The 24,180-nt window shown below is 46.8% G+C and overlaps 3 protein-coding genes across 9 annotated transcripts in view; 2 read left to right on the forward strand and 1 right to left on the reverse strand.

Moving 5' to 3' along the window:
- Emid1 (EMI domain containing 1) overlaps positions 1-2,127 on the forward strand; it is a 45,553-nt gene extending 43,426 nt beyond the window's left edge. The window contains exon 15 of one of the 3 annotated variants that reach the window (XM_029545240.1): positions 1,394-2,127. In XM_029545240.1, the coding sequence (XP_029401100.1) occupies positions 1,394-1,521 (128 nt within the window). In that variant the 3' untranslated portion in view covers positions 1,522-2,127. The remainder of the gene's footprint in view (positions 1-1,393) is intronic. The other 2 variants (XM_021211037.1, XM_029545242.1) reach the window with 2 other exon arrangements.
- A 170-nt stretch (positions 2,128-2,297) lies between these two features.
- Positions 2,298-8,626, reverse strand: Rhbdd3 (rhomboid domain containing 3). 5 transcript variants are annotated; one of them, XM_021210783.2, is made up of 9 exons: positions 8,253-8,626; positions 7,943-8,091; positions 7,229-7,419; positions 5,750-5,786; positions 5,058-5,246; positions 3,991-4,374; positions 3,044-3,206; positions 2,674-2,958; positions 2,298-2,590 (listed from the first exon to the last, which is right to left on the reverse strand). In XM_021210783.2, exons 5-9 carry the CDS (start codon positions 5,203-5,205, stop codon positions 2,413-2,415), a joined length of 1,158 nt encoding a protein of 385 aa, XP_021066442.1. In that variant the 5' UTR covers positions 5,206-5,246; positions 5,750-5,786; positions 7,229-7,419; positions 7,943-8,091; positions 8,253-8,626; the 3' UTR covers positions 2,298-2,412. The 5 variants fall into 5 exon arrangements, with proteins under 5 accessions (XP_021066442.1, XP_021066443.1, XP_029401280.1 ...); XM_021210784.2 differs by having other exon boundaries at positions 7,229-7,431; XM_029545420.1 differs by lacking the exon at positions 5,750-5,786.
- An 18-nt stretch (positions 8,627-8,644) lies between these two features.
- Positions 8,645-24,180, forward strand: part of Ewsr1 (EWS RNA binding protein 1) — a 28,735-nt gene continuing 13,199 nt past the window's right edge. Inside the window, 8 exon segments of the mRNA XM_029545417.1 lie at positions 8,645-8,814; positions 13,774-13,810; positions 13,948-13,999; positions 15,834-15,957; positions 16,337-16,354; positions 19,847-20,033; positions 21,885-21,898; positions 21,901-22,045. Coding sequence (XP_029401277.1) covers positions 8,802-8,814; positions 13,774-13,810; positions 13,948-13,999; positions 15,834-15,957; positions 16,337-16,354; positions 19,847-20,033; positions 21,885-21,898; positions 21,901-22,045 — 590 coding nt within the window. The 5' untranslated portion in view covers positions 8,645-8,801.

The following is a 24,180-nucleotide window of genomic DNA, read 5'->3' on the forward strand; positions in this document are numbered from 1 at the left end:
ATATCAGCACCAGAGGACTGAGACAGGAGGATGGCTAAATTGAGGCCACACTGGGCTACAGAAAGAAAATATATCAAAAAAAAAAAATAAAAAAAAAAAAAAAAAAAAAAAAAGTGCCCACAGACGGTTTCTGATCCCCACCTATTAGACATGTGGCTGCTCTAAACACTAGAAACATCTAGAAACATGCTAGGCTCCCTTTCACCTCAGCCCTGCCCCTGTCTGAGGAGGAGAGACTGTGGTCTTGATGGAGACATAGCAAGGTTCTACCCTAAGCCTCTTAGCACCCATCCTCCATCCCACTGTCTCCCAGTGGCCTGGGGGACCACTGGGAACAGAACTGAATCCCACATTTTCAGCACTTTTCCTGGTGCCCCACCCTCTCTGTATCAGTGCAACAGTAGGAGGGGCAGCCAGAGAGCATAGAGGGAGAGAACTGGGAGAGTCACTGTGACCCCATCCTCAGCTGGCCGTGCTTCTGATAGCCCTCACTAGTGGCTTCCCCTAAGTCAGTAAGAAGTCTGCATCCTAGGGACAGGGAGGTACTTGGCCAAGTACCCATCCTGGGGCTCTCCCCAGCTAGGAAAACAGCCTACCCTGAACTTCTCCTGGCTTGACTTCTTGATTTTGAAGGATATTAGTTTTCCCAGGAGGCAAGTACGCCATGTTTATGCTTGGGGTTCAGTTTATGCGCAGGTCAGGGCAGATCTCACCACGACTCCCTTTGGAACCGACTTCAATCTCTGTCAGTACTGCCTAGGCCCTCAGAGTCTATCTGAAAATGTCCTTAATTTTAGAAATCAGACAACTGGGGCCCTGACAGGATCCAGTTCCCCTGAGGCTGCTCTGAGCCAAAGCCTGACTCAGTATACTAAGTCCTTTCCTCCAAAATGGTGCTTTAACCTAAGGAAAGGGGAAAATCTGTCCCCTAAGTTTACTTAGTTCATTCGGATGATCCAGAATTCATCTCCACTCCAAATAAGCCTCAAAAAAACCTCATCACCTATGGATCTTAACACTCGGGAAGCAGAGGCAGGCAGATCTTGGAAATTAAGGCCTGCCTGGTCCACAAATCAAATGCAGGATAGCCAGGGTTCTGTCGCACAGAGAAACCCTGTCTCGAAAAACAAAAGCAACAACAAAAAAACCCTAGGGAGTGCTATGTGCTGAGTCTACCCATCCCAATGAATCAGACAGATATCAGGCAGCTCAGTGTTCTCAATGGGCTGGGGGCGAAGAGGTTGTGGGCAGGCACTAACCAGCCTTCAGATACCCGGATTTCCTATAGTTCTATCTCTAGGATGCCAGGAGACCCGGCTACCTCCCAGGGCAGAGTGGGTTCCCCATGGGAGTGTCCCCCTGACATAGCCTCTCTCCTTATTCCCTCCGGCAGAACCAGACTTGGGATCCGGGGCAGGCCCTGATGGCACAGGTACCCCCAGCCTCCTTCGAGGCAAGAGGGGAGGACACCCAACCAACTACCAGATCATCACCCCCAGGAGACGCAACGAGAGGAGCTGAGAGGGTAGTGGTGGCTCTTCAGGGTTCGACACCAGGCTTCCTCCCCTAGCCTGGACTTGACCTGCTGCCTCCGGGACTGCCAGTTCCTATTTATTAATATCCTCAGGGACCCCTGTGCCTTCTTGGTCTTAGGGGTAGGCAGATCTCAGTGATGGCAGGACAGACTAAACAGGGACTGGGCCTCAAAAAGTCAGGCCTCACTTGCGCCTGGCCTGGTTAGTTCCCTCTGTGAAATGGGGTGAAAAGGCTTTGAAGGGGGGCGGATAGAGGTACGAGTCATCTCGGCTGCCTAAATTTGGGACCTGGGACCGCCTGGCCCTGCAGATATACAAGGATTGGGGCAGAAGTCTCAGTTCCCCTCCTATAAAACCTTGGGGAGTCCTGTGCGCCCCTTGTTTTCTGTGCTGAGTTTCCACCTCAGTCCAGACTGCTTAATCTCTAACTGAACAGTTGGTGCTTGCTTCTTATATCAGTTCTACCCCAGGCCTCCTGCTGCCATGTCCCGTGTGGGAATGGGATGTGTAGAGGGGACTCCTACTCCAAGTGTCTGCTGCAGATGCCACGGATTGCTATGTACGGGACAATAAACATCCCTGCTTGACCCTACTCCGCTTGGTCTCTATGTGCTGCCCAGGGCAGCCACAAGGGTCCACCCAAGCCAAGGATGTGGGGGCAGGATCCTCCTGCAACAGCCACATATTCACTGTTACTCCTTCATCCTCCATGACGCCAACACAGAGGAGCCAGACATGACAACTGACACTCAGGAGGCCAGGTTGAAAAACAAACCCGCTTTTATTCTTAGAAAGTACCAGGGCAACATGTTGGGGCCTAGTCCTGCCCAGGGATGCACTCAAGACCCCACCAAGCCCTCAGCAGACAAGGGAAGGACTATGAGGCCCCAGTGCCTGTGCAGTGGGCAGGGCTACTCCTCCCCTCAGTCACCAGGGCCTCAGTGTCCACTAGCCCTTCCACCAGCAGGGACACTGCCCCCTCGACACGCCCTGTAGCTGCCAAGGCCACTGCAGCCTGCTCAGTGGGAAATCCCATGTGCTGGAGCTGCTGCAGCCTGTGAGGTGGAGACAAGGAAGAAATGTCAGGGCAGCATGGCTCCCACATCAGGAGGCCACACCCCTGCCCACCCTGCCTTACCTTAGAGAAGACACAGAGGGCTTTGGCAACCACAGAGAGCTCTGGGAACCCTGAACTGAGGCATCACGAAGTGAGGCCTGGATCCCTTCCTGTAGCATCTGCTCCTCTAGGGCTGCCCACATGGGCGTCGCTGAAGCAAAGCCAGGCCCAACCCAGTCCACGTCCCTCTCTGAGCTCTTCCACGTCAGGTGTCCAGGCCCCAGGCCTGGTGGGAGCTGAGCAGAGCCATCACTGTGAGGCCAGGAGTTTGAGGAAGCCAGGTAAGGAGGTCTAGGGGTGGCAGGCCTGTAGGGACAGAGGTGGACGGCCTGGACTGCCAGCCACCGTTACAACGTCCACCATCCAATGCTGAGCCCGACCCCACCCTCACCTCACTCCAGCAGGATAAGTGACAGGCAGCTCACCCAGACTGCCTGGGGTGGGAAGGAGCCTCAGTGGCCAGCTCCGGGCCAGAGACTTGCAAAGGACACCTTCCTGTAACACCTGCAGTCTCCGCTCTGAGAGCTCCAGCCACCGGAAGGCCCCAGCAGCATCTACCTGCCCAGGGCAGGGCGGTTGGTCAAGGAGAAACAGAATGGAGTGGGGTAAAGGGCATGTGTGGGCATTCCCACGTGTCTTGCCTTGCTACCTCCCTCAGGACCACATTCTCACATCAACAGCAGCTCAAGCTGATAACAAAATGCACTGCCTGAAACCAGTCAGCCAGAGGGGAAGAACCTTTCCCTCATCCGCCTCATGAGCTTCTTCCCAGAGCCTGTGTGCCTGAAGACAGATCCTCCTACTGTCAGCCAGACTTGAGTGACTGGTGTCTGCATTCTGAAATGCTCCTGTGACTCACATATAGCCTGAATGGCTATATGGGTCAGCCTGTTCTCTTCGGTGGCTGTTTTTCCCATATCTTGGGAGCGAAGCTGATGTTTAAGATACCTACCTGTACCACGGGCCTAAGTTGGCACTCAATTCCCAGAGAGCCCCAGGCTTGCTCCCACACTGAGCCTGCCTCTCGGTTACACCCTGTGCCCAGCCTGCCCATCTTGGCTTTGATGCCATCTTCACACAGGATCCAGGTTAGTAACTTCTCAGGTCCCTTCACCTCTCCAAGCATCTCACAGGTTCTTTGATTATAAAGGACACCTACCTCCACTTGGCCATAAGCCCTGTCCCCAGCCCAGAGCGTTGCTCAAAAGAAGATGTGTCAGGAGCAGGTGTTTGGTCACCTGGCATTGCTTAGGCATGACTCCCTTGTGCCAGTTCTTTTCAAGGCACCCAAGAGGCCCAGCGAGGTTCACAGGGTCTCTGGTCTCAGGCAAAGGATACAGGCTAGGCCGACGAGAAGGCCACAAAGGAGCTGCAGGAAGGGCGGCTCGGAGCTGAGCAGCAGGGTCAGGGCCAACAGCAGCCATGGTAGCAGCCATGATGGCAGTGTCCTCTGAGGCCATCCAGGGTGGTGACTCTGTCCCGCCAGCATAGCTAGATGGACAGGCATATAGCCACAGCCTCCAGCTGCACCGGATACCCCAAGGCCAGCCAGCAGCACAGCCAGCAGCCCAGTAGCCAGGGCAAGCACGGTGGAGTTGTGCAGGAAGCGCAGAGTGCCCAGATGGCCCTCCTGCCACCAGCCTAGAGTGGGCAGAAGCAGCAGGCTCAGGAGCAGGCCTGGCAGTGCAGTGTGGCCCAGAGCATGGGTCAGCAGCCGGTGCACTGGGAACAAGAAGGTCAGGTCAGAGGGGTGGATTGCCCTTTACTAAGGTCACCTGGTATGGCAGCCTCCCCTACCCAGGAGCTAGGATGTCAAATGTCACTACCTAATCACTGGTAGAGGACACCAAAGTCTTCTCAACACCACAGCTACTCTCAAGTTACATCACTGTGAACCAACGTACAGCAACCAACTGCTGAGTGTCGCTATGTCCCGGCCACACCGAAGCTGATCGTCACAATCACCAACTCTCTTCTACATCTGGTTAATAGCATTAGTTCTAATAAAAAACCGCCTGCTAGAACTACCCACTCCCACAGAGCCGCATGACCTTAGAAAAAATCTCTACACCTCCCTGAACATTTGGGTTCCTAAACTGTAAACTGGAGGTAAGTTTGTAGGAAGTCCGTGTTTGGCTGAAACCCTTCGTCCTTATTTCCAGGGAAAGCTGTCAGAAAGGGATGTGATCAGCACTCCTACCCATGGCTTCCGGCTCACCTTCTGCAGCTTTACAGGATCCTCTGCCCTCTTTCTTTACTGCAAATGAGCTGGGCATGTCAGAACACTAACCTGCCCTGGGACACTCTGTCCTATCCTCGTATAACCACCATAAGGCTCACACTAATGCCACTGACTGGTTTCAGGCCCTAGAGCTTCCTTCAAGGTCCATGCAGCCAGTCCTCACCCTGCCAGGGTTCCATTAGCAGCTCTGGAGCCAATCTGAGGCTGGGGCCAGCCCCCAATAGCCACAGGCAGCTCAGCAGCAGCATCAGGACTGAAGAAGCAAGGGGCAGGGCCCGGGACAGTGAGCCAGGGGCCTCCCAGGCATGCATATTTGGTTGATGATAGTCAAAGGTGGTCCTGAGGCTGTAGGCTAGGGATAAACAAAAACAGTAGCAATTATTTTTGCTGCTTTTATCTGACACCCTCTCTATTTTACCAGTGACCCCATTTTTTGTTTGTTTATAAATTTTATGTATGTGGGTACATATATAGCTGTCTTCAGACACACCAAAAGAGGGCATCGGATTCCATTACAGATGCTTTCGAGCCACCAAGTGGTTGCTGGGAATTGAACTCAGGACCTCTGGAGGAGCAGTCAGTGCTCTTAACCACTGAGCCATCTCTCCAGCCTCCCAATGACCCCATTTTACAGAGGGGAAATTGAAGCTTCAGAGGCCGGTCTAATAGCTTGGCTGTAGTGGGCTCAAGTCCCAACCTGTGTTGTTAGCCACCTTCCTATCCTACCTGCCCACATGTCTGGGATGGGGCCAGCTTGGTCGGGCACAGCTGTGATGCTAGCACTCAGGAGTGGAGACAGACACAGGGGACTGGGGTACAAGGTCATTAGCAATGCAGACAGGGGAGCCTGCTCACCTCGTCATGCACAGGCACCTGGATTTGATTCCCAGTGCTGGACAAAGAGTAAAAGAAAAAGTCAGGAGCTCTTGGCTACATGTTGAGTTAAAAAACCAGCCTGGGTAACATGAGACCCAGTTTCAAAAAACAAAACTGATGGGCCTTAAGTCTTTTTTGTTGTTGTTTTTCGAGACAGGGTTTCTCTGTATAGCCCTGGCTGTCCTGGAACTCACTTTGTAGACCAGGCTGGCCTCGAACTCAGAAATCCGCCTGCCTCTGCCTCCCGAGTGCTGGGACTAAAGGTGTGTGCCACCACGCCCAACTGGGCCTTAAGTTTTAGTGGAAGATACAGGACCAGACAAGTTAAACTGGGGCCATTCACTGCCAAAAAGATGGATATATTCCCCTGGGAATGGCCAAGTCAAGGCCAGCTCAGGCCTCCCACTTCCTGCCTCCTTTCCAGTGTCCCCAGCCTTGGGAAGTCCTGATGGCCTCAGGTGCCTTTGAATGGGGGGGGGGGGGATAGGGTGCTGAGGCCCACTAACGGGACAAGCAGTGTGGGGCTGAAGTGGGCTACAAGAGTCTGCATTCCAGGCTTTACAGGGTGATTACAGCCGGGGCACTGTTTCCTCCCCAACCCTGGCCTCATTTTGCAAAGGGTATTCCAGTGTCTGCTGCGTGTCCCTGGGCAAGTCTCCTAGTCTGTGAACTGCTGATTCTGACACATTTTCCTTACAGATGGTAAGAAAAAGGGATAGAGTGGAGGCCCACAATTTTCTCTTTTTTAAAGGTTGGTTTTTTTTTTTTTTTTTTTGGTGTTGTTTTAAACAAATCTCACGTAACCCTATCCCTAGCTTGGGATAGGAGATTCTCCTGTCTAGCTGTTAAGTGCTGGGTCACAAATCTGCACCATTGCACCTGGTTCAGGCCCCAGCTCTTTCCCAAGGCATCACCTATTACTCACGGGAGGCATAGACAGTTTATAAGTAAAGGCACAACAGCTGGTCCAAGCGCTGACCCCATGCTTGCTCCCTGCCCATAGTCTGTGCTCCTGTACTCTCCCCGCACCCAGCCTTTCCTCCAGGCCCTCCCTCCCATCATTCCTGGGCAGTCCTCTGAGTCTCCTACTGAGCTGAGTCAGGACAGAAAGCGATTCGAATTAGCTTCCTTGTCAAGGCTTTCTCTTGCATATGCCAAATATGAAAATCTTCTCTGCCTGGCCTTTCCTCCATCCCTCAATAGGCCATCTCCTATCACTCTGAATTGTCAATATCCCCTTCCCACATTGTGAATTTTATCCTAATGAGCAAAGTTTGGCTTTCCCCCCCACTCAAATGACTTGTCTCCAGACTCACTAGGATACAACTTGCACGTATTCAAGGCTTGTGTTCATTGGAAGGCATATTAGCATAGCCCCAGGTCCTGCTGGGGTGAACTCCACCCTTTATTTTTGGTACTGGGTTGAAGTCCAGAAAAGCAGGCAGATTTCACCCTTACCTGGAGGCAGGGTCACCTAAAATGAAGCTTCCTCTTGCACCTCCTCACAACCATTCCATCCCTGGGCACTAGGGGACAGGTCCATGGACATACGGAACTGGGTCTCGAGTCCTCTGGACCAGTCTCTTCTCTTTCTTGGCGATAGGAATGGAAACTAGGGCCTCATACATCATAGGCAAGCCGTAACACTCCTGCAACCGTATCTTCAATTAATAAAATGGAACTTGTAAGAATCGAATAATGAATCCAGCTGCTCCTCCTAGAACATTACAATTCAAGCCTTTCCCCCTTCCGATTCCGACGGGCCTCTGGCGAGACACTGTGAGTGGCGAGCTAACAGACTCGGACGCCTGGATCTCTCACCCGCAGGTGATTTTACATCAAATGGGAAACTGGGGGCTACACATCCGGCTCCCCGTTCCCTTCCCTGCCTGCCGCGCGCCATAAGCCCCGGCGGTGAAGCCACGCCCATCCTCAGAAAGGTGCGACACGCCTACTTCTCCCACATGGACCCTGGTTTCTCCCGAGTCCTCGCCCGCCATGCTAATGTTGGTCTGTGTCTGTCCAAAGTGTCAGTAACTCTTCGAAAAGCAAAAACAAAACAAAACAAAACAAAAAAAAAACCCCACCACTCGCCAACAATCCGCCTCAGTGTCCTTCTGGAGCCCTTGTCAGAGACCTCAGAGCTATGCATATCACACCCTGCCTGCCTACCTTGCAGGGGAGCCAGGAGGACAGAGTGGGAAGGCAAGGACAGTGGCGAAGCTTCCGGGCGGTGCACAGAGAGGGGAGGCCCGGGGTCGGGGTCGCATTCAGCTTTGTAACTTTAGGGAAAGGACTCGATTTCGTGGGTTCTGGGTTTTCTGTTAAAACAAGGGGACGGGCTGAAGGACGATCACAGGGCATCTCATCCCCGACCGTTACTGGGGTCGGGCGCGGCATTCCCGGCCTCCCTCCCAGGCCGACGGCCCTCGGTCCCCTCCCCCGCCCGCTCGGGCCACGCGTCCTCCCCGCCCCCACCCACCCTAGAAAACCGAGCCGGGGGGCCCGCCCCGTAAGTCGGGCCGCCGGCTCCGAGCCGAAGACCTCGGCGCCCGAAACCCGCTGCGCGCACACACGGGCGCGTGATCCCGCCCGCCGATTAGTCAGCAGTTGTTCCAGGACGGCCGGGATCCCTTCCCCCAGCCCTCCCGCCAGCCTCCGTCTCCCTCCAGGGCAGACTCTTCAGAGACGGTCCCTAGAGCCAGCGGGCGTAACCATTCCGAGCCACCGCGCCTCGCGCCGAGGAGCTCTCGGGTCCGCGGGTGACCCTCGCTCGCGAGCGCGCCGGCCCCCCGAGGCGCCTCTTTTTAGAGCACGCGTCACGTCCGGCGCTTTGGGAGAGGATCGGGTCAACGGTTTCGGGAGCGAAGAGCCGGAGGGCACCGGTTCGCTCCTCTCTCTTCGGCCACCCCCGAGGCCTGGCTCGATGGTAGCGTCCGAGGTTGCGGGTTTCGCGCCTGCGCAGTGCGGCGCCTAAGGGGGAACGCGAGAGGGAGACGGACGTTGAGAGAACGAGGAGGAAGGCGAGAAAATGGCGTCCACGGGTAAGCGGAGCGGGATCGCGGTCGCGCCGGCGACAGCTGGGACACCCAGACTGGGAGGCGCTCGTCTCTGGGGGGTGGCAGGGATGACTGAGTGGAGTCGCCGAAAGGGGTTGGGGTTGCCGCCGCGGCCCGACGAGCTCGGGGGGAGGGGGACCCGCGTTCCCTTCCCCTCCCCCACCAGGCGGGTTGGTTCTGGAACCTTTCGGCGGCCGCGTCGCGCGCGAGGGCCTCGCCGTGGCCGGGGCGTGCGGAGCCCGGCCGGGCCTCCTTTGTGTGGCGGTTGTCGGGGCCGGGTGCTCCCGGTCTGTCGCCACGTGGGCGGAGCCTAGGGCCTCCGAGGGCCCGAAGGGGACCGCGGCTGGGCCTGGAGCCCATCACCCCGAAGGCGCGTGAAGCGGGGTGTCTGATGGCGGCTCGAGAAGCCGTGGCCGGTTTCCCCTGAAACCTCTCCTCCCATCGCTAGCCCCGGGGCAAGTGTTTATTGTGTAGGGACTCCGGTAGAAAAAACAAACAAAAAGGCGTCGCGAAGGTGGAAGCTGAGGGGCGCCGGCTTAGGAGGGGAGCCCCATTATCCCCCTCCCCCAGGCCTGCCCCGGCCCGGCGCGACCAAGCTGCCCCCTGGAGGGCTCCCAGCTCAAGCCCGGGGCTGGCTTGCTCGGACCTAGTGAGCTCCCCCAAATCTTGGTGCTCCCCACTCAGAGGCTTCGATTTTTATCCTGAGTTAACTCCACCTCCTTCCCTACCCAAAAAGCAGTGGCTTCCCAGTGTCCTTCTCCGCAAACGGCGCGGGGGATCGGTTGTATAACAAGGTCCGTCTGGATCCGGAGAGGAGACTCTCTCCAGAAAGAAATTTCTAGCAGCTTTGATCCAGGAGAGGCAGAAAAGCCTCGGCCCCCACGTTTCTGTAGGCCTGCTCGTTAAGCTAGCAGGCTGATTTATTCCTTGGCCCTATTGAGGCCAGGGAAAGAGACCCATAGCGGATTTTGAAAGTCCACGGCGGGAACCCGAGCATGTGGTGGGTCCAGTGGTCCTTACCGAGGGAATAAGTGTAACCTAGCCATCACCTGCAGTTTGGCACAGTGGCGGGGTTTTTGTTTTTGCTTTTGCTTCTAGCGGAATCTAGGGTCTGATAATGTATGTGGCCATGGAGGCAGGAGGAGAAAGCAAGGGGGCTGACAGGAAAAGCTCTGGGTCCTTCATTTGGCTTAGGAAAGCTTCCAGCATCACAATTTGACGACGCAAACGATGTAGTTAGTAAACAGGTTGCTTTTGATATCAGGCTACCCAAAGTGTCCCTAAGAGAAGACTGAGACACGACTACAGTCCAATATATCCTACTGGAAAGTGGTTTCTTTGGTGGTCCTTTTACCCTTCTCTTAACCTCTAAAGCCCAAGAAGGCAATTGCAGTGTTTCTGCTTGATAGATCATTGCCACTTTTTAGTCATCTATGTTATCAGAAAACGCCCATAGCACCTGAACCAAAGTTGAGTCTTATATGTTCTGCTATACCCACAGTCCTGACCCTGCTGAGGCGACTTTATTACGGGCTTTCCTGAAAACCTTAGTTTAGTTTTAGACCTTTTAAAGGGGCGGTGGCGATGCACCAGTGCTGGGAAGGCAGAGGTAGGTGGTCTCTGAGTTTGAGGACAGCCAGGGCTACACAGAGAAATCCTCCTATCCTAGAAAAACAATTTTTTTTCTTGAGTCTTTCAGTTCTTAAAATAACATTTTTTTGGTCCCGACAAAGTTGCCCTTGCTAGCTCCATGAATTATGTAGCCTAAACCTTCCGATCTCTTCAGCTTGGCTAATGACTGCCCTGAAGCAAGCCACTGCCTTTGGGCAGTCATGGTTTCCCCTCATCTGCATCTTGTAGAACAGTAACTACAGAGTGTGTCCAGTAAAGCAGAATTACAGCCTCTAAATAACTGCCAGAACAAAAAGTAAACCATAACTAGCATTCTAGAATGCCCCTCCATCATAATCCCTCAGCCTGCTGCTTTTTTTTTTTTTTAAAGTGTTTACATATCTGGGCATTTAAAGACTTATTTTTTCAATTGTTAAATTATCTGACCATTGCTTCTGTGTCGTGCTTGTAGGTAGATAAACATGGGGCGGTCGCTTTTTCCTTAGCCCACCAAATCCCTTGGTTGCACCCTCAGATGAGGGTTGGCTCTTCTGTATCAGCATTGCCAATTTTACATAACTGCTCTTGTGTAAGTCTTTGTAAACATCAAACTTAATGCCAATGACTCTTAAAGTCGTTTTTACACAGAAACCTCAACAAAATGTAGGCTACAGTATTTGTTGGTATATTTTACAAATGCTACATGGAAGGAAATGATTTACAGGTTGTTGTTTGTTTTTCATATAAAGAATGTGGCGAGTAGCCAATCATCGTTTAATCCTGGATTGGGGAGCGCAGCGTTTGAGGCCAGCTAGAGCTACATAGTGAGACCCTGTCTCAAAGAAAGGTAGCAAGTAGGCATGGAGGTACACACCTATAATTTCAGCACTAGGTTGTAGAGAGCCATACAGGGTCTGTAGCAAGTTTGAGGCTGGCCTGGTCTATTTAACTAACTAAGGTCAGCCAGCTAAGTAGTTAGATCCTGTCTCAGAACCACTACCTCCACCACCACCACAGAAAATGTAGCTTTATTGGAAATGCTTCAGAATTTTGTTATAGATCGTTTTCTTCATTGTAGATATCTTTTGGACAGTTTACTGATACTGTTGGTAATCAGAGCTCTGAATTTAAGAGTGTAGAAGAAAAGTAGTCCCATGAGGTGCAGAAAGGTTGAAAACCAGTCAATTTTAAGAGATGAGTTCAGGCCAGGTGGTGGTGGTTGTTGGTGCAGGCCTTTAGTCCCAACACTTGTGGGGCAAAGGCAGATAAATCTCTGTGTTTCAAAGCCATCCTGATCTACAGAGTGAGTTCCAGGACAGCCAGGGCTATTCCCTGTCTCAGAAAAAGCCAAAGGAGCAAGGGGCCTCGGGGAGATCAGGAAAGTGCTGTGAGCCAGGGGGTTGTGAAGCAGGCTTTGGATTTGCATGGAGTATGCAAGAGCCTTCCATGAAGAAAGATGTCAGCTGTGAGATGAGGGTAAGGGACTACTTTCTGATTGGAAAAGAAAGGACCCTTTTGTTCTGTCTTAATGACATTGCTGTCTTTGAACACCAAACAAGATATGTATTCTTATAGAGAGGAAATAATTGAGGTTTTTCTTTTTAATTCTGTCTTTAAAAAAATGCCCAAAACTTAGGTGGCTTTAATTCAGTGATGTTTTGAAAACATAGGCATTTATTTTCATTACTCAACACCTCCATAGTTCAGATTTAGTTCCTTTTTTATTTTGTTTTTTTGAGACAGGGTCTTTTCTAGCCCTGTCTGTCCTGGAACTCACTATGTAGACTAGGCTGGCCTCGAACTCATAGAGATCCACCTGAGCTCTGCTTGAGTGCAGGGATGAAAGGGGTATGACACCTCACAAGGCTGGTTCCTTTTGATACAGGTTTCATATGAGAAGGAAAATTATAGGTAGACTTACAGAGAAGAAAATTTGTGATTTTTGTAGTTGCTGCTGTTGAAATCATTTTAGGTTTTAAAAAATGGCAATTGTGAACCTAGAGCAGTTTTTCCTGTAGGCCTATTAAGTGCTGTTTTCTCTTTGCCAGTTTTTGGAATTGTATTAACCATGTCAGTTGTGTGTAACATTATGCTGGAGTTGGAACCAGGGCATCCACACATCGGGTATAGTCAGGGGGAATGAGCACATAGACCGACCACTTATATACTCCCATCCTTTCCCTTGGCTTCACTGGGGTTTATATCTTTTTGTGATATTATGAAGATAACACCTCTTGACAGCAGGACCTTTTTAGATTTAATGACTATCCTGTTTTCTGTCATTTAAAAAAAAAAAAAGATTTATTTTTATATGAGTACACTATAGCTGTCTTCAGACACACCAGAAGAGGGCATCAGATGCCATTACAGATGGTTGTGAGCAACCATGTGGTTGCTTGGGATTGAACTTGGGACCTCTGGAAGAACAGTCAGTGCTCTTCACCACCGAGCCATCTCTCCACCCCCCATTTTCTGTCATTCTATTTCACTTGTTACTGTTGTAGGGAATTGTGGTTGGTCTTACTAAAGGGATAGCCTGACAGATGCTGGACATAGTAGCTTGCTCCTGTGATCCCTTACTGGGGAGCAAAGAGAGACTCTTCCTCAGAACAAGAATGCCAGGCATGTTGGCGACTTTTAATCCCTGGGGTGGGTGGGTGGCAGAGACTGGATCCATGAGCTCAGGGCCACCATGGTCTACAGCTGGGACTAGGCAGAGAAAGCCTGTTAAAAAGCAGAAAGAAATTTTAATACTTCTGTGCCTCTTTTTATATCTGACAGTAAGGTTGATGCCGTTTTGTGGTCTTGATTTAGACTTAGATAATGATAGTGTCTTTGAATTGATAGTTGGTAGTTGAGATGGGTTTATGGTTGTAGGGTATCTGGCAAGGTATCCCTGCCAACTCAATTGACCCTGACCTCATTAGCTAGCACCATATTCAGACTTGTTTAGTTAACTGACTTAACTTAATTGGTTTGGTGTTGCGAGATGAGATGTGCTAACTGGGATGTGTCAGCATATAGGTTCACTCTATAAACATTTAAGAATTATTATTACTGGGCTGGTGAGATGGCTCAGTGGGTAAGAGCACCCGACTGCTCTTCCGAAGGTCCCGAGTTCAAATCCCAGCAACCACATGGTGGCTCACAACCATCCATAATAAGATCTGACTCCCTCTTCTGGAGTGTCTGAAGACAGCTACAGTGTACTTACATATAATCAATAAATAAATCTTTAAAAAAAAAAAAAAAAAGAATTATTATTACTGCTTGAATTCCATCTATCTCTTTCCCCTTCTTGTCTGGGCTAATAATTTCTCTTGTTTCTTCTAGATTACAGTACCTATAGCCAAGCTGCAGCCCAACAGGGGTAAGTCAGCCTTCTGCAACAATAATTTGTCTTCGGTTAATGTTTTAGAGTATGAGGCCTTTTGTAGTTGTAAAGGATCTGTAGTAATACAGTCCAAATGGTCTGTATGTAGTCAATTCTTGTGTTTCTTTTTGCAGCTACAGTGCTTACACCGCCCAGCCAACTCAAGGATATGCACAGACCACCCAGGTAATCCCAAAGACAAGGATGTGTTATATCTTCAGTAGAGATGTTTCAGCTGACCACAAAATAGTAGCTAAGAGATCTTTTTTTTAATTTTGATACGAATAAAAGTGGTAGTATTATCTAAGCTTTTAAAACTCAAGTTTTAATCTTTCACAATGAGGGTTGTAATTTTAAAGCTGGAAATGGACGTATTAAAATTCCTAGGCTCAACATAATTAACTTACCGCAGTCTTGCTCTTTGTGCATATTTTGTTATGCTTAACTTATTCATTGTTATTTTTAAAGACCATCTTAGAATTGTTGCAGATGAGAAAATTTTACTGCATGGCTACTGTATAACTTTGTAGTGGTTGCACATTAACTAGTGGAGTTAGTTTTGAAAATAACTATTCCTCGGCTCTTGTCAGTATGTCAATCTATGTTTAAAATCCAGGGCAGGGGCTAGAGATAGCTCTTTGGAAGAGAGCTTGCCACCAGCCTAACAATCTGAGTTTGATCCCCAAGTCCCACATAGAGTCAAGGGAGAGAACCAGCTTCTAAAAATTGTCTTGTCCTCTGACCTGTACACATATACCATGGTACAGGTGCACCCCTCCACTAGTCAGATTGAGTGATTAAAACTTAAAAACCTGGAGCTGCGGTGTGGTGGTAGAATGTGTGCCAGCACTGCAGAAATACTTCAGGGAGAAAATTGACCGGGAGTTGGGAATATAGTTCTTTGGTAAAATATGTGATATACTGGCTCCAGCCACCAACACACTCCTCAAAAGCCAAGGATGACAGACTCTAGAATCTAGGAAGTATTTGCCTATATTACTAAAAATTAATTACCTCAGCTGGGCCTAGTGGTAATGCACACCTTGAATCCCAAAGACAGGGCATAGGTGGGTGGATCTCTGAATTTGGGCCTCCCTGATTACTGCACAGTAAGTCTCAAGGGGAAAAGAAAAAAGAATTACCTCTAATTCTAGAATGATCCATGCTTAAAAGTAGATATTAACCGTCATGGAAACATTCTAGGACAGGCAGGAAGTCATGCTTCTCGAAGGTTTTACCTTTAATTGGTCTTTGAAATAAATCTACAATATGAACACGTTAAAATATCTGAAAGAACAGCTTGTTCCTTATCTGATTTTAAGTGTATTGATGTCTGAGTTAAAAAACCATAATCTTGCTATACTGACAAACATAAGAGAACATGAACAGTTCTGATTTGTTTTTGGTTTTAGGTTTTTTTTTTGTTTGGTTTGGTTTGGTTTGGTTTGGTTTGTTTTTTTTTTTTTTTTTTTGAGACAGGGTTTCTCTGTATAGCCCTGGCTGTCCTGGAACTCACTCTGTAGACAAGGCTGGCCTCGAACTCATAAATCCGCCTGCCTCTGCCTCCCGGGTACTGGGATTAAAAGTTTGTGCCACCACGCTTGGCTCCTGATTTGAATTAATAGCTTTTTTTTGGGGGGGGGGGGAGGCAGAGGCAGGTGGATTTCTGAGTTCGAGGCCAGCCTGGTCTACAGAGCTTTTATTTTTATACCAGGCTGAAAATCTGGTTTTCAGCAAGATGCTGGCTGAATCTTGGATTATCCCTATGTCAGTTACATGATTAACTGAGATTTTTGCCTAATTGTTTCAAGAACTTTTTTCTAGGTTGACTAAAACATGAAAGAACATATAAAAATTCAGTTTTTAAGATAATTTCCTTGTTTTTATAATTTCTTTTTTATACCAGAAAGCAGTATTTTGTACTTTGATTCTCCAGTTTATGAACTAATAAGTTAGGTCATTACTTGGCTAAGCTACAAGGTTCTCTTATGAAGCTATTTCATGAATTTCTTTGGAGCAGGCATATGGGCAACAAAGCTATGGAACCTATGGACAGCCTGCTGATGTCAGCTATACCCAGGCTCAGACCACTGCCACCTACGGGCAGACTGCATATGCAACTTCTTACGGACAGCCTCCCACTGGTAAGGCCAGCCTTCAAGAGACTAGGTGATAGTGTCAGGGGATTTACTGAAAGGCCTATTATTCATGCTCTTAGGTATATACTCTGGTCTGTATGTTGACATCTGGGGGTCTTTTATTCTGGGAAGTATTTTTGTCTTTGCCCTTAATTTTCCTTAAGTGCTATCCAATACAATGTGGGTGGAATAAGTTCTAAAAGAGGAAGAAACTAAACTTTTATACGCTGTCTGTAATACACAAAATAGAACTAATGTAAAAGATTGTACTAGTGCTAAGAATGAGCCTTCTTAAACTGAGCTGCTTAAAAATCAAAGTGGTTTTCACATCTGTTTGCTTCATCTGATAGTGTACCCTCTACTTTTTGTTTTGTGCTTTCCACAGTAGAAGGGACCAGTACAGGTTTGACTATCCTGCTCATTCTTGCATGGGAAATGCTTTCCATCTTGTCTAACCCTGTAATGTTTTAGGTGTTTTCATTTGTTTAAACCCTGAACTTTCTAACATCACACACAAAGGTGCTAATGAAAAAACTGCTTCAGGTGCCATTTGCAGATCCATGTCCTTATAATTTGGGGAAGGTTTTACTATGAACTTTGCTTTTTGTCAAGCCTTAATAGTTACTTGCCTTCCAAAAGGTATTATTCCAGCTGATTTTTCCTGTACCCTGGAGGCTAGATTGCATGATTAGTTTTATTTAAGAGAAAAGACTTGCCACCCTGCATGTATATGTTCGTCTATTGTATAACACAGGCACATTTTATTTTCTGTTTTAAGTGTTACAAATTGTTTTAATCCATTTTCTGTTTTAAGCATTTTGAGTTTTTTTAATCCATAGTATGTTTTAAATATAAATAGCATTCCAGGACACTAAAAAGAGAAATTGGCCTAAGAATATATTATATGTAATATGCTAAAAAGAATGGTAATTTTTTTCCTGTGGAATGCTGTATAAGAAGGTCTTAAAAATGTGAAGACATCATCTTTCAACTATCTGAACTCCTCTGAATTATATTGGTTATAGGAAAATATATATTTATTGTTAGGGATTTTGTGAGGACTTCACTAACTTAACTACTGTGTAGGGATGGAGGTGTTTATTAAGCTAGTGCATATGTGGGGAGAGCTGAAACTAAAACTGTAGATTTGAGAATATAATGGCTTAGATCTAGCCTTTGCTATCCCTAAGCCATTTAACATGGTCCTAAGAAAGGTTTTAAGCAGAGTAGAAGTAGTAAGCAGTCGGGGCACACACGCCTTTGATCCCACTCTCAGGCAGAGGCGGGTGTCTCTGTGAGTTCAAGGCCAGCATGGTCTACAGAGTGAGTCCCAGGATGGTCAAGGCTACACAGAACAACCCTGTCTCAAACCCACTTCCAGAGGTGGGGGGGAGAGGAGGGGAGGAAGTCAAGTCAAGTCCTTTAAGCCCAGAAATTATAGAATACTGCATGCAGAGAAAAAGAAAAGATGGCTTTAGTGAGTCAGACTATGTTACATGGTAAAAAGGAGTTTGTGCACACTAGGTAATTCAAAATTAACTCTCATATTCACTCCTGCCAACTGCTTTTAAGCAATAGAATCAAAATTAACCTTGATGGCTTAAGTAGGAAACAGGATCAAGCACATTTTTCTCTGCCCCTTGCTGCCTTTGCACATAAAAATCAGTAAATGAGTATCAGGGATGGGTAGAAATACACTGTTCTTCTCTAGGTTTCTAAAGAAAACTTCAGAAGAGAGGTACTATGTATCTACATCTCACATGCAGGAGTCAAACAGTTCTTATCTGTGATTTCTGCTGTTCACTATAAACTTCTTTGTAGTGTTTCTTACCACCGGTTCCTTTGAAGAAATCATATAGATGTACTTAGTCTCTTGTCACTGTTCTGTTGATTTTTGTTCATTTTGCTTGCCTGCTTTTGTGTGTGCTGCAGTTTAATTAAAAGATTACTAATTAGCCCAGTATCTGTTACTGAAGAATTGTTACAACAGGCTCTCTTACTGCAGTTTAGAGATACAAGTTGCTGTCTTCAGCAGTTTGGTTTTTGTTTAACTTCTGTGAATCTTGTAAGTAGGGAGAAATCTTATAAAGAGTAATTGGATGTGTGTGGTTATCTTTAGAACTTTTCAACGAAGTTTTAAATAATAGGGCTGAGGGTGTAGCTCAGTGAAGGGATGCTTCCCCAGCATGTATGTGAGGGTCTGGGTTCTATACCTAGCACCACAAAACAAAAACCCACTGAAGATAAGTGTGTCAACTCAAAATGGCTTTTAAGACTCTTTTGTGAAGTATATTTTTAATTTTTTTTTACCAGTTTAGGTGGAAAATTACTGTCCTTATATAATTTTAGAATTTCCTTTGCTTGAGAAGAAAGGATTTTGTCAGTGCTACAAAAAGTACTTTAGATTCAAAGAGAAATTGAGCTGGGTATGTTAGCAAAGTCCTCAATCTTGGGAGACAGGCAGACTAGTCTCTGAGTTCAAGGCCAGCTTGAGCTACACAGTAAGTTCCAGGCTACCCAGTGCTACATAGTGAGATCTTGCATCAAAGAAATAAAAAGTTGAAGTAGGTCACTGTCATACATGGCTGTAATCCCAGAAATCTGACAGTTGAGAGGTGGAAGGCATTGCAGGCAAACCTGGGTGATTTAATGTTTCTGTCTCTCTCTTTATGATGCTAAGTTTGGTTAGTCCTAAGTGTAAACTAAACTAAGTAGTCTTGGTTCAGGATATGTTTTAGATATTAAAGCTCTTTTTTGTTTTCTTTTTTTGTTAACATTGGGGGTTTTGGGTGTCGGGGGGGGGGGATGGCACCTTCCATGGCCAACACAAAGCTTGGTCATGTCCCAGAAGCATCTGTTCTTCAGGAGCTGGAGTACCAGGTGTCCACCTTGGTAGGATACATGGGGAATTACAATAGATAGGAGACCGGGCTTGAGCCTTCTCTGGGCTTCGTGGAACATGGCCCCCAGCTAAGGGTCCCTTTGAGGAGTTTTATTTTTAGTTAGTTGGAAAAGATGTGTGTCTAATCACCAAAAAGCCATTCCTGTCTCCTATTCACACAGGGGCAGAACCCTGTTTTCCAAAGCAACTTTGTTTTTTTTGGGGGGGGGGCGTTGTTTTTTTTAATAGAATATTCTTTCTTGAGGTAGGGAATATATCTTAGTTGGTAGAGTGCTTGCCTGACATTCATGGAGTCCTGCACCACATAAACAACGTATGGCGTGGTGCCGGTATTCCCCAGGCTGGAGACTTGAAGCAGGAATCAAAAGTTGAAGTTTATCTTCTGCTACCTAAGGAATTTGAGGCCAGCCTCAGCTGCATGAGACCCCTGTCAAAACAACAATAAACCACACTTCACCTTTCTCAGGAATATATTTTGAAAACAGAAATAGTGGTTTAGACTTTAAATATTTTGGAGAAAGTGAGATGGCTCAGCAGATAAAGGCACTTGATTGCCAGACGTGGTAACCAGAATCCATGTAGTGGAAAGAGAGAACCGACTCCCACTACTGTCCTGTGCTTCCACACACATGCCATGGTGCGCTCCCATGCTTGATAAAAAAGCACATAAATCAGTGTAATAAAAACAATTTAAAGCCGGGCGTGGTGGCACACGCCTTTAATCCCAGCAGAGGCAGGTGGGTTTCTGAGTTCGAGGCCAGCCTGGTCTACAAAGTGAGTTCCAGGACAGCCAGGGCTGTACAGAGAAACCCTGCCTCGAAAAACCAAGAAAAAAAAAATTAAACACTCCTTTGTTGCTACTTTTCCTGCAAGAATGTAGGAATTCAATTTTGTGATGCTTTAAAGTTGAGAAGTTTATATAAGTTGTTTTGGTAATAAATGCAAATTTGGCAGAGAGGACAGAGCATCTGAAATAGTTCTCTTTTGTTGTAGGTTATACCACTCCAACTGCTCCCCAGGCATACAGCCAGCCTGTGCAAGGATATGGCTCTGGTGCTTATGACACCACCACTGCTACAGTCACCACAACACAGGCCTCTTACGCAGCTCAGTCTGCATATGGCACCCAGCCTGCCTATCCCACCTATGGCCAGCAGCCAACAGCCACCGCACCTACCAGGTAAGGTCATAGCTGTTGATTCCTCTGCTGCATCAGCTTTGACTTTTAAGGAAAGGGTAATTCTGTACACTTGGACCATTCATGACATCAATAGCTCTTCACATTCTCACTAGGTATTGACTGTTCTCGCAGTGTTTCCAGAGTGCTGAAGCACAGCATCCAGGTAGTCGGATGAACAGATGGTGCTGTCTGAGGGCCAGAATGAAGACTGTCATTTGCCTGGTTTCATTCAGAACCTAGTTTTGGTGGGTCAGGGGAAGCTGTTTTGCTTTTCTAAACACAAGGAAACTGAGTGTATGTTTTCCCACATTGTTTAACTACCAATAGAATTATACTTTTGAGTACTTAATCTTTGGCTTCATGGCCTTGTAAATTGTTAACCACTTTTTTTTTTTAAGGAAATATGTGGTAGTTGATGATACATGCTGGAACAGGTGCACTTCAGTCAAGAAGTACCATATGTCCTGATTTTGTCAGTAAAGGATATTTCCATATCTGGGAAGGTCAAGGGTTACTGCTACAGTTGAAGAAGTTGACAAGATTTTATTTTATTATATAGTGGTTTGGTAACCAGAAATCATGGACATAGAAATTTATAGCTGGGTACCCAGCTATGTGGTCAGTATTGAGTTCAATAAAGTTGTTACTCCGAGGCTGGTTAGTAGATAAGTGATACATACTACTACTTAACAGAAGGTTGCAGGCCTTTACTTTAGACAGGCACTTAGGTGGTCTCTGCATACAGTCTTGAAGGAACACAGGATTCTGGTTTGAAAGAAGACTATAGGGAATAAACAAAAGAGATCACCTTGTAACCTAGACTTTTTATCTGCTGTAGAGGTAAGAAATTAGCTCTGGCAAACTCTCAAAATTACTTCTAAAGTGCAGTGAGTAATCAGAGCCACTTGAAGTTAATGTCCACTAAGCAGCCTGTACAGTGGTTCTGTTTAACTGGCTGGTTCCTAGAAGGCCCCACTCTAGGCATTGGGAGTTGGGTTAGGTACTGGAGAATTGTATACAAAGTCCCATGTGATGCTCTCATGCGGTGGTGTATATCTAAGCCACAGGTCTTCATCATGTATTAGTGGTGTTTTCATAAGTCACTGATTGCGTCCCCCTTCCCTCCATCTTAGTTTTCTGAGCTGACAACCAGTTATAATTTTATAACCTGATTCATCTCAGTGAGGAAACAGTACTTCTGCGTCTGCGTTAGTCCACCTGCTGATGGGGGCTTTGCTTGAAGTAGCCCTAGCTTAACTTTGCCACTGTCTTCCTCTGAATTGGTTGGGCCACAAGGAAATGGGGATTCCTGAGTTATTTCTGTGAAGTTGGGATTGATTTTATCATTTAATGAGGGTATTTGCTAGTTAGTCTGAGCATGGGGTGGGAGCATCCACATCCCCTTCTGTTGTATAGCAAGGTTAAGTTAGTTTACAGCAGGCCAAGATAGAAAGTGTCTCTTCTTGTCTGTTTCTAATAAATGAGTGAACCCACAGATATCAAAATGTATAAACCTTAAAATTATTCTAAGCTTGAATTTGCATTGTCAAATTTCTTGTCTTCAGAAGTTCACTTTTTAAAGTGTCGTCTTCCCCCTCCTCCTAGCACTTGTTCATATCGGCAACACAAGCTGATGTACTTAGTAGCTGTGAAAGAAGAACAAATTAAAAAAACAATGCTAACTCCCTTAGTATTTTCTTCCAGCAAACACTAATGGATGATAACCGGGTTTCATTTACTTTATTTTCAAGCTTGGTCTTTTCATGTTGCTCAAAGAACTGTGGGGTTCTTACGTAGGGGTTGTGTGGGTTGTTAAAACTAAGTCTTAATATATTTTATTTCTCCTTTTAGACCACAGGATGGTAACAAGAGACTAGTCAACCTCAGTCTAGCACAGGAGGTTATAACCAACCCAGCCTAGGATATGGACAGAGTAACTACAGTTATCCCCAGGTACCTGGGAGCTACCCGATGCAGCCAGTCACCGCACCTCCATCTTATCCTCCTACCAGGTTAGTCTCATTTTTGTGGCCGGTGAATTAGTGATAAGAAGACAGGTATTTTCTTTTCAGGTTGTTGACTTGCTAGCATTGGCTTCCTTGGGTAAGATTTGTTTTCTGACTTGCCCATAGTTGACCACATACCTAGTTAATAGTCATACCTCAACCTTGGATTCCCTTAGCAGTGTTCTCTAAATACTGACCCCAAAACTTCAGTTTTGGTCTTATAATTAACTTAACAGTATGAGAAACAGAACTGTTTGGAACTATCTGCACAGAACAATAGCAATTATCCCCTCAAACACAGGCACCATGGGTAAAATTAAGGATAAGACCTTCTCTCTACTGCTGTTTGTAGTGCTGGGAAAGGAATCTGCTGGGAAAGGACTTTACCTATGAAGTACTCCAGCTCCTTCATTTTCTGTCTTAACCATTGTAGCTTCACTGTCCAATTTTAGTTTCTTTAAGGAAAGCTGCCAGTTTTCTGGCCTGTGTCTCATTTGAAGTAAGTTTCAAATGAATTGACAGAATTGTTTTAAAAGGTTAGTTTAATTGGCTAAAATATAAAATAGTTCCTGTTTGTATCTGTTTTAGTCAGGGTTTCTAGTCCTGTACAAAACATCATGACCAAGAAGCAAATTGGGGAGGAGAGGGTTTATTTCAGCTTAAACTTACTTTGCTGTTCATCACCAAAGGAGGTCAGAACTGGAACTCACACAGCGCAGGAACCTGGAGGCAGGAGCTGATGCAGAGGCTATGGGGGGTACTGCTTACTGGCTTGCTTCTCCTGGCTTGCTCAGCTTGCTTTCTTATAGAACCCACAATAGGCTGGGTTACCTCTTGATCACTAATTGAGAAAATGTCTTACAACTGGATCTCATGGAGGCATTTCCTCAAGGGAGGCTCCTAGTGTCACACAAAACCAGCCAGTACAGTATCTATTTCATAGGTTGACACTTGGCATACAACTAGGAACAAAGGTGGTGGGCGGGGTTTATAACTGTTCCCTTGTAGGTCCATACCTGTTGGGTGGAACAGTTGCTGTGGCAAGATGAATTGGTATATAGAGATGGAATCTTATTTTGTTTTGTTAAAGATTATTTTATCTATATGCATGCACTATAACTGTCTTCAGACACACCAGAAGAGAGCATACAGGTTGTGGGCCATCATGTGGTTGCTGGGAATTAAACTCAGGACCTCTGGAAGAGGAGCCACCTCTCCAACCCCATAAACTGAATCTTGACAGGTGTGGAGAGCTGTGACAAATACTTAGTTTAGTAGAACATATTTATGGTTCATTGAGAGTCCCGTCGTGTCCACCCCCCACTCCCAGCCAGGGTTATTCTGTGTGGTTCTGACTGTCCTAAAACTCAATCTAGATATTTAGGACAGGCTGGCACTGAACTCGGGGATCTGTCTGCCTCCTGGGAGACAGAGAACTGGGATTAAAGCCTTGCCTTGCCACTACACCCAGCTAAGAGTCTTTAAGGTTTATTTTTAGTAGTATGTGGAGGTACATAGATGACCTGCTGGGTAGCTTTACAGAGACCTAACACCTTTTATACAATATCCTAAGGTCTCTTACCAGTCTTGTCTTTATTCTTAGATTTCCAAGGATCAAATATGTTTGTTTGAAAGGTTGAAACTATAGCAAAGCAATTTTGAGTCTGAAAGAAAATGGCATTTTTGGCATAGCATACTTAATATGCTTGTGTTCACACCCTTACCAAGCAGGTATTCCTTAGAAAGTCATAGTCATCACTCAACTTATTAGATGGCTGGAATAGAACACTTGCCTAGTGTGTGAGGCTCTAAGTTGGAGCCTCAGAACTACAAAAAGAAAGGAAGGCGTTCCCTCACTGGACTCTTCTTCCTCCTCACTTTCAGTGTCTTTTCACTTCATTAGTCATCTCTAAGTGCACATATGCATAGTCTGCCCTTCCGAACTGTGTTTGTCTTAAATGTAGTCGAAAAACGTTTTAAGTAGGAGCTCTGAACCACAACTCGGTGTTCACATGGGTTCTTTTCATTTTTCTCTTTTACACTTAAAGCTTTATTATAGGAAATAAATCCAAAAGTGTTGCCTTAGCCAGGCAGCGTTGCACACCTATAATCCAGCACACAGGAAACTGAGGCAGAAGAGT

The sequence above is a fragment of the Mus pahari genome, chromosome 13, assembly GCF_900095145.1.
Source record: "Mus pahari chromosome 13, PAHARI_EIJ_v1.1, whole genome shotgun sequence".
In the NCBI taxonomy this organism is placed as follows: domain Eukaryota; kingdom Metazoa; phylum Chordata; class Mammalia; order Rodentia; family Muridae; genus Mus; species Mus pahari.

Excerpts from the sequence above, each read along its gene's own strand:
- Rhbdd3 (XM_029545420.1), bottom strand. The coding sequence starts at position 5,205 with ATGCATGCCTGGGAGGCCCCTGGCTCACTGTCCCGGGCCCTGCCCCTT. Across the intron at positions 4,375-5,057 it reads GCTAATGGAACCCTGGCAGG|TGCACCGGCTGCTGACCCAT; the intron begins GTGAGGACTGGC and ends TCTTGTTCCCAG. Across the intron at positions 3,207-3,990 it reads CCTTCTCGTCGGCCTAGCCT|ATGCTGCTGGGGCCTTCCGG; the intron begins GTATCCTTTGCC and ends CTGGGCAGGTAG.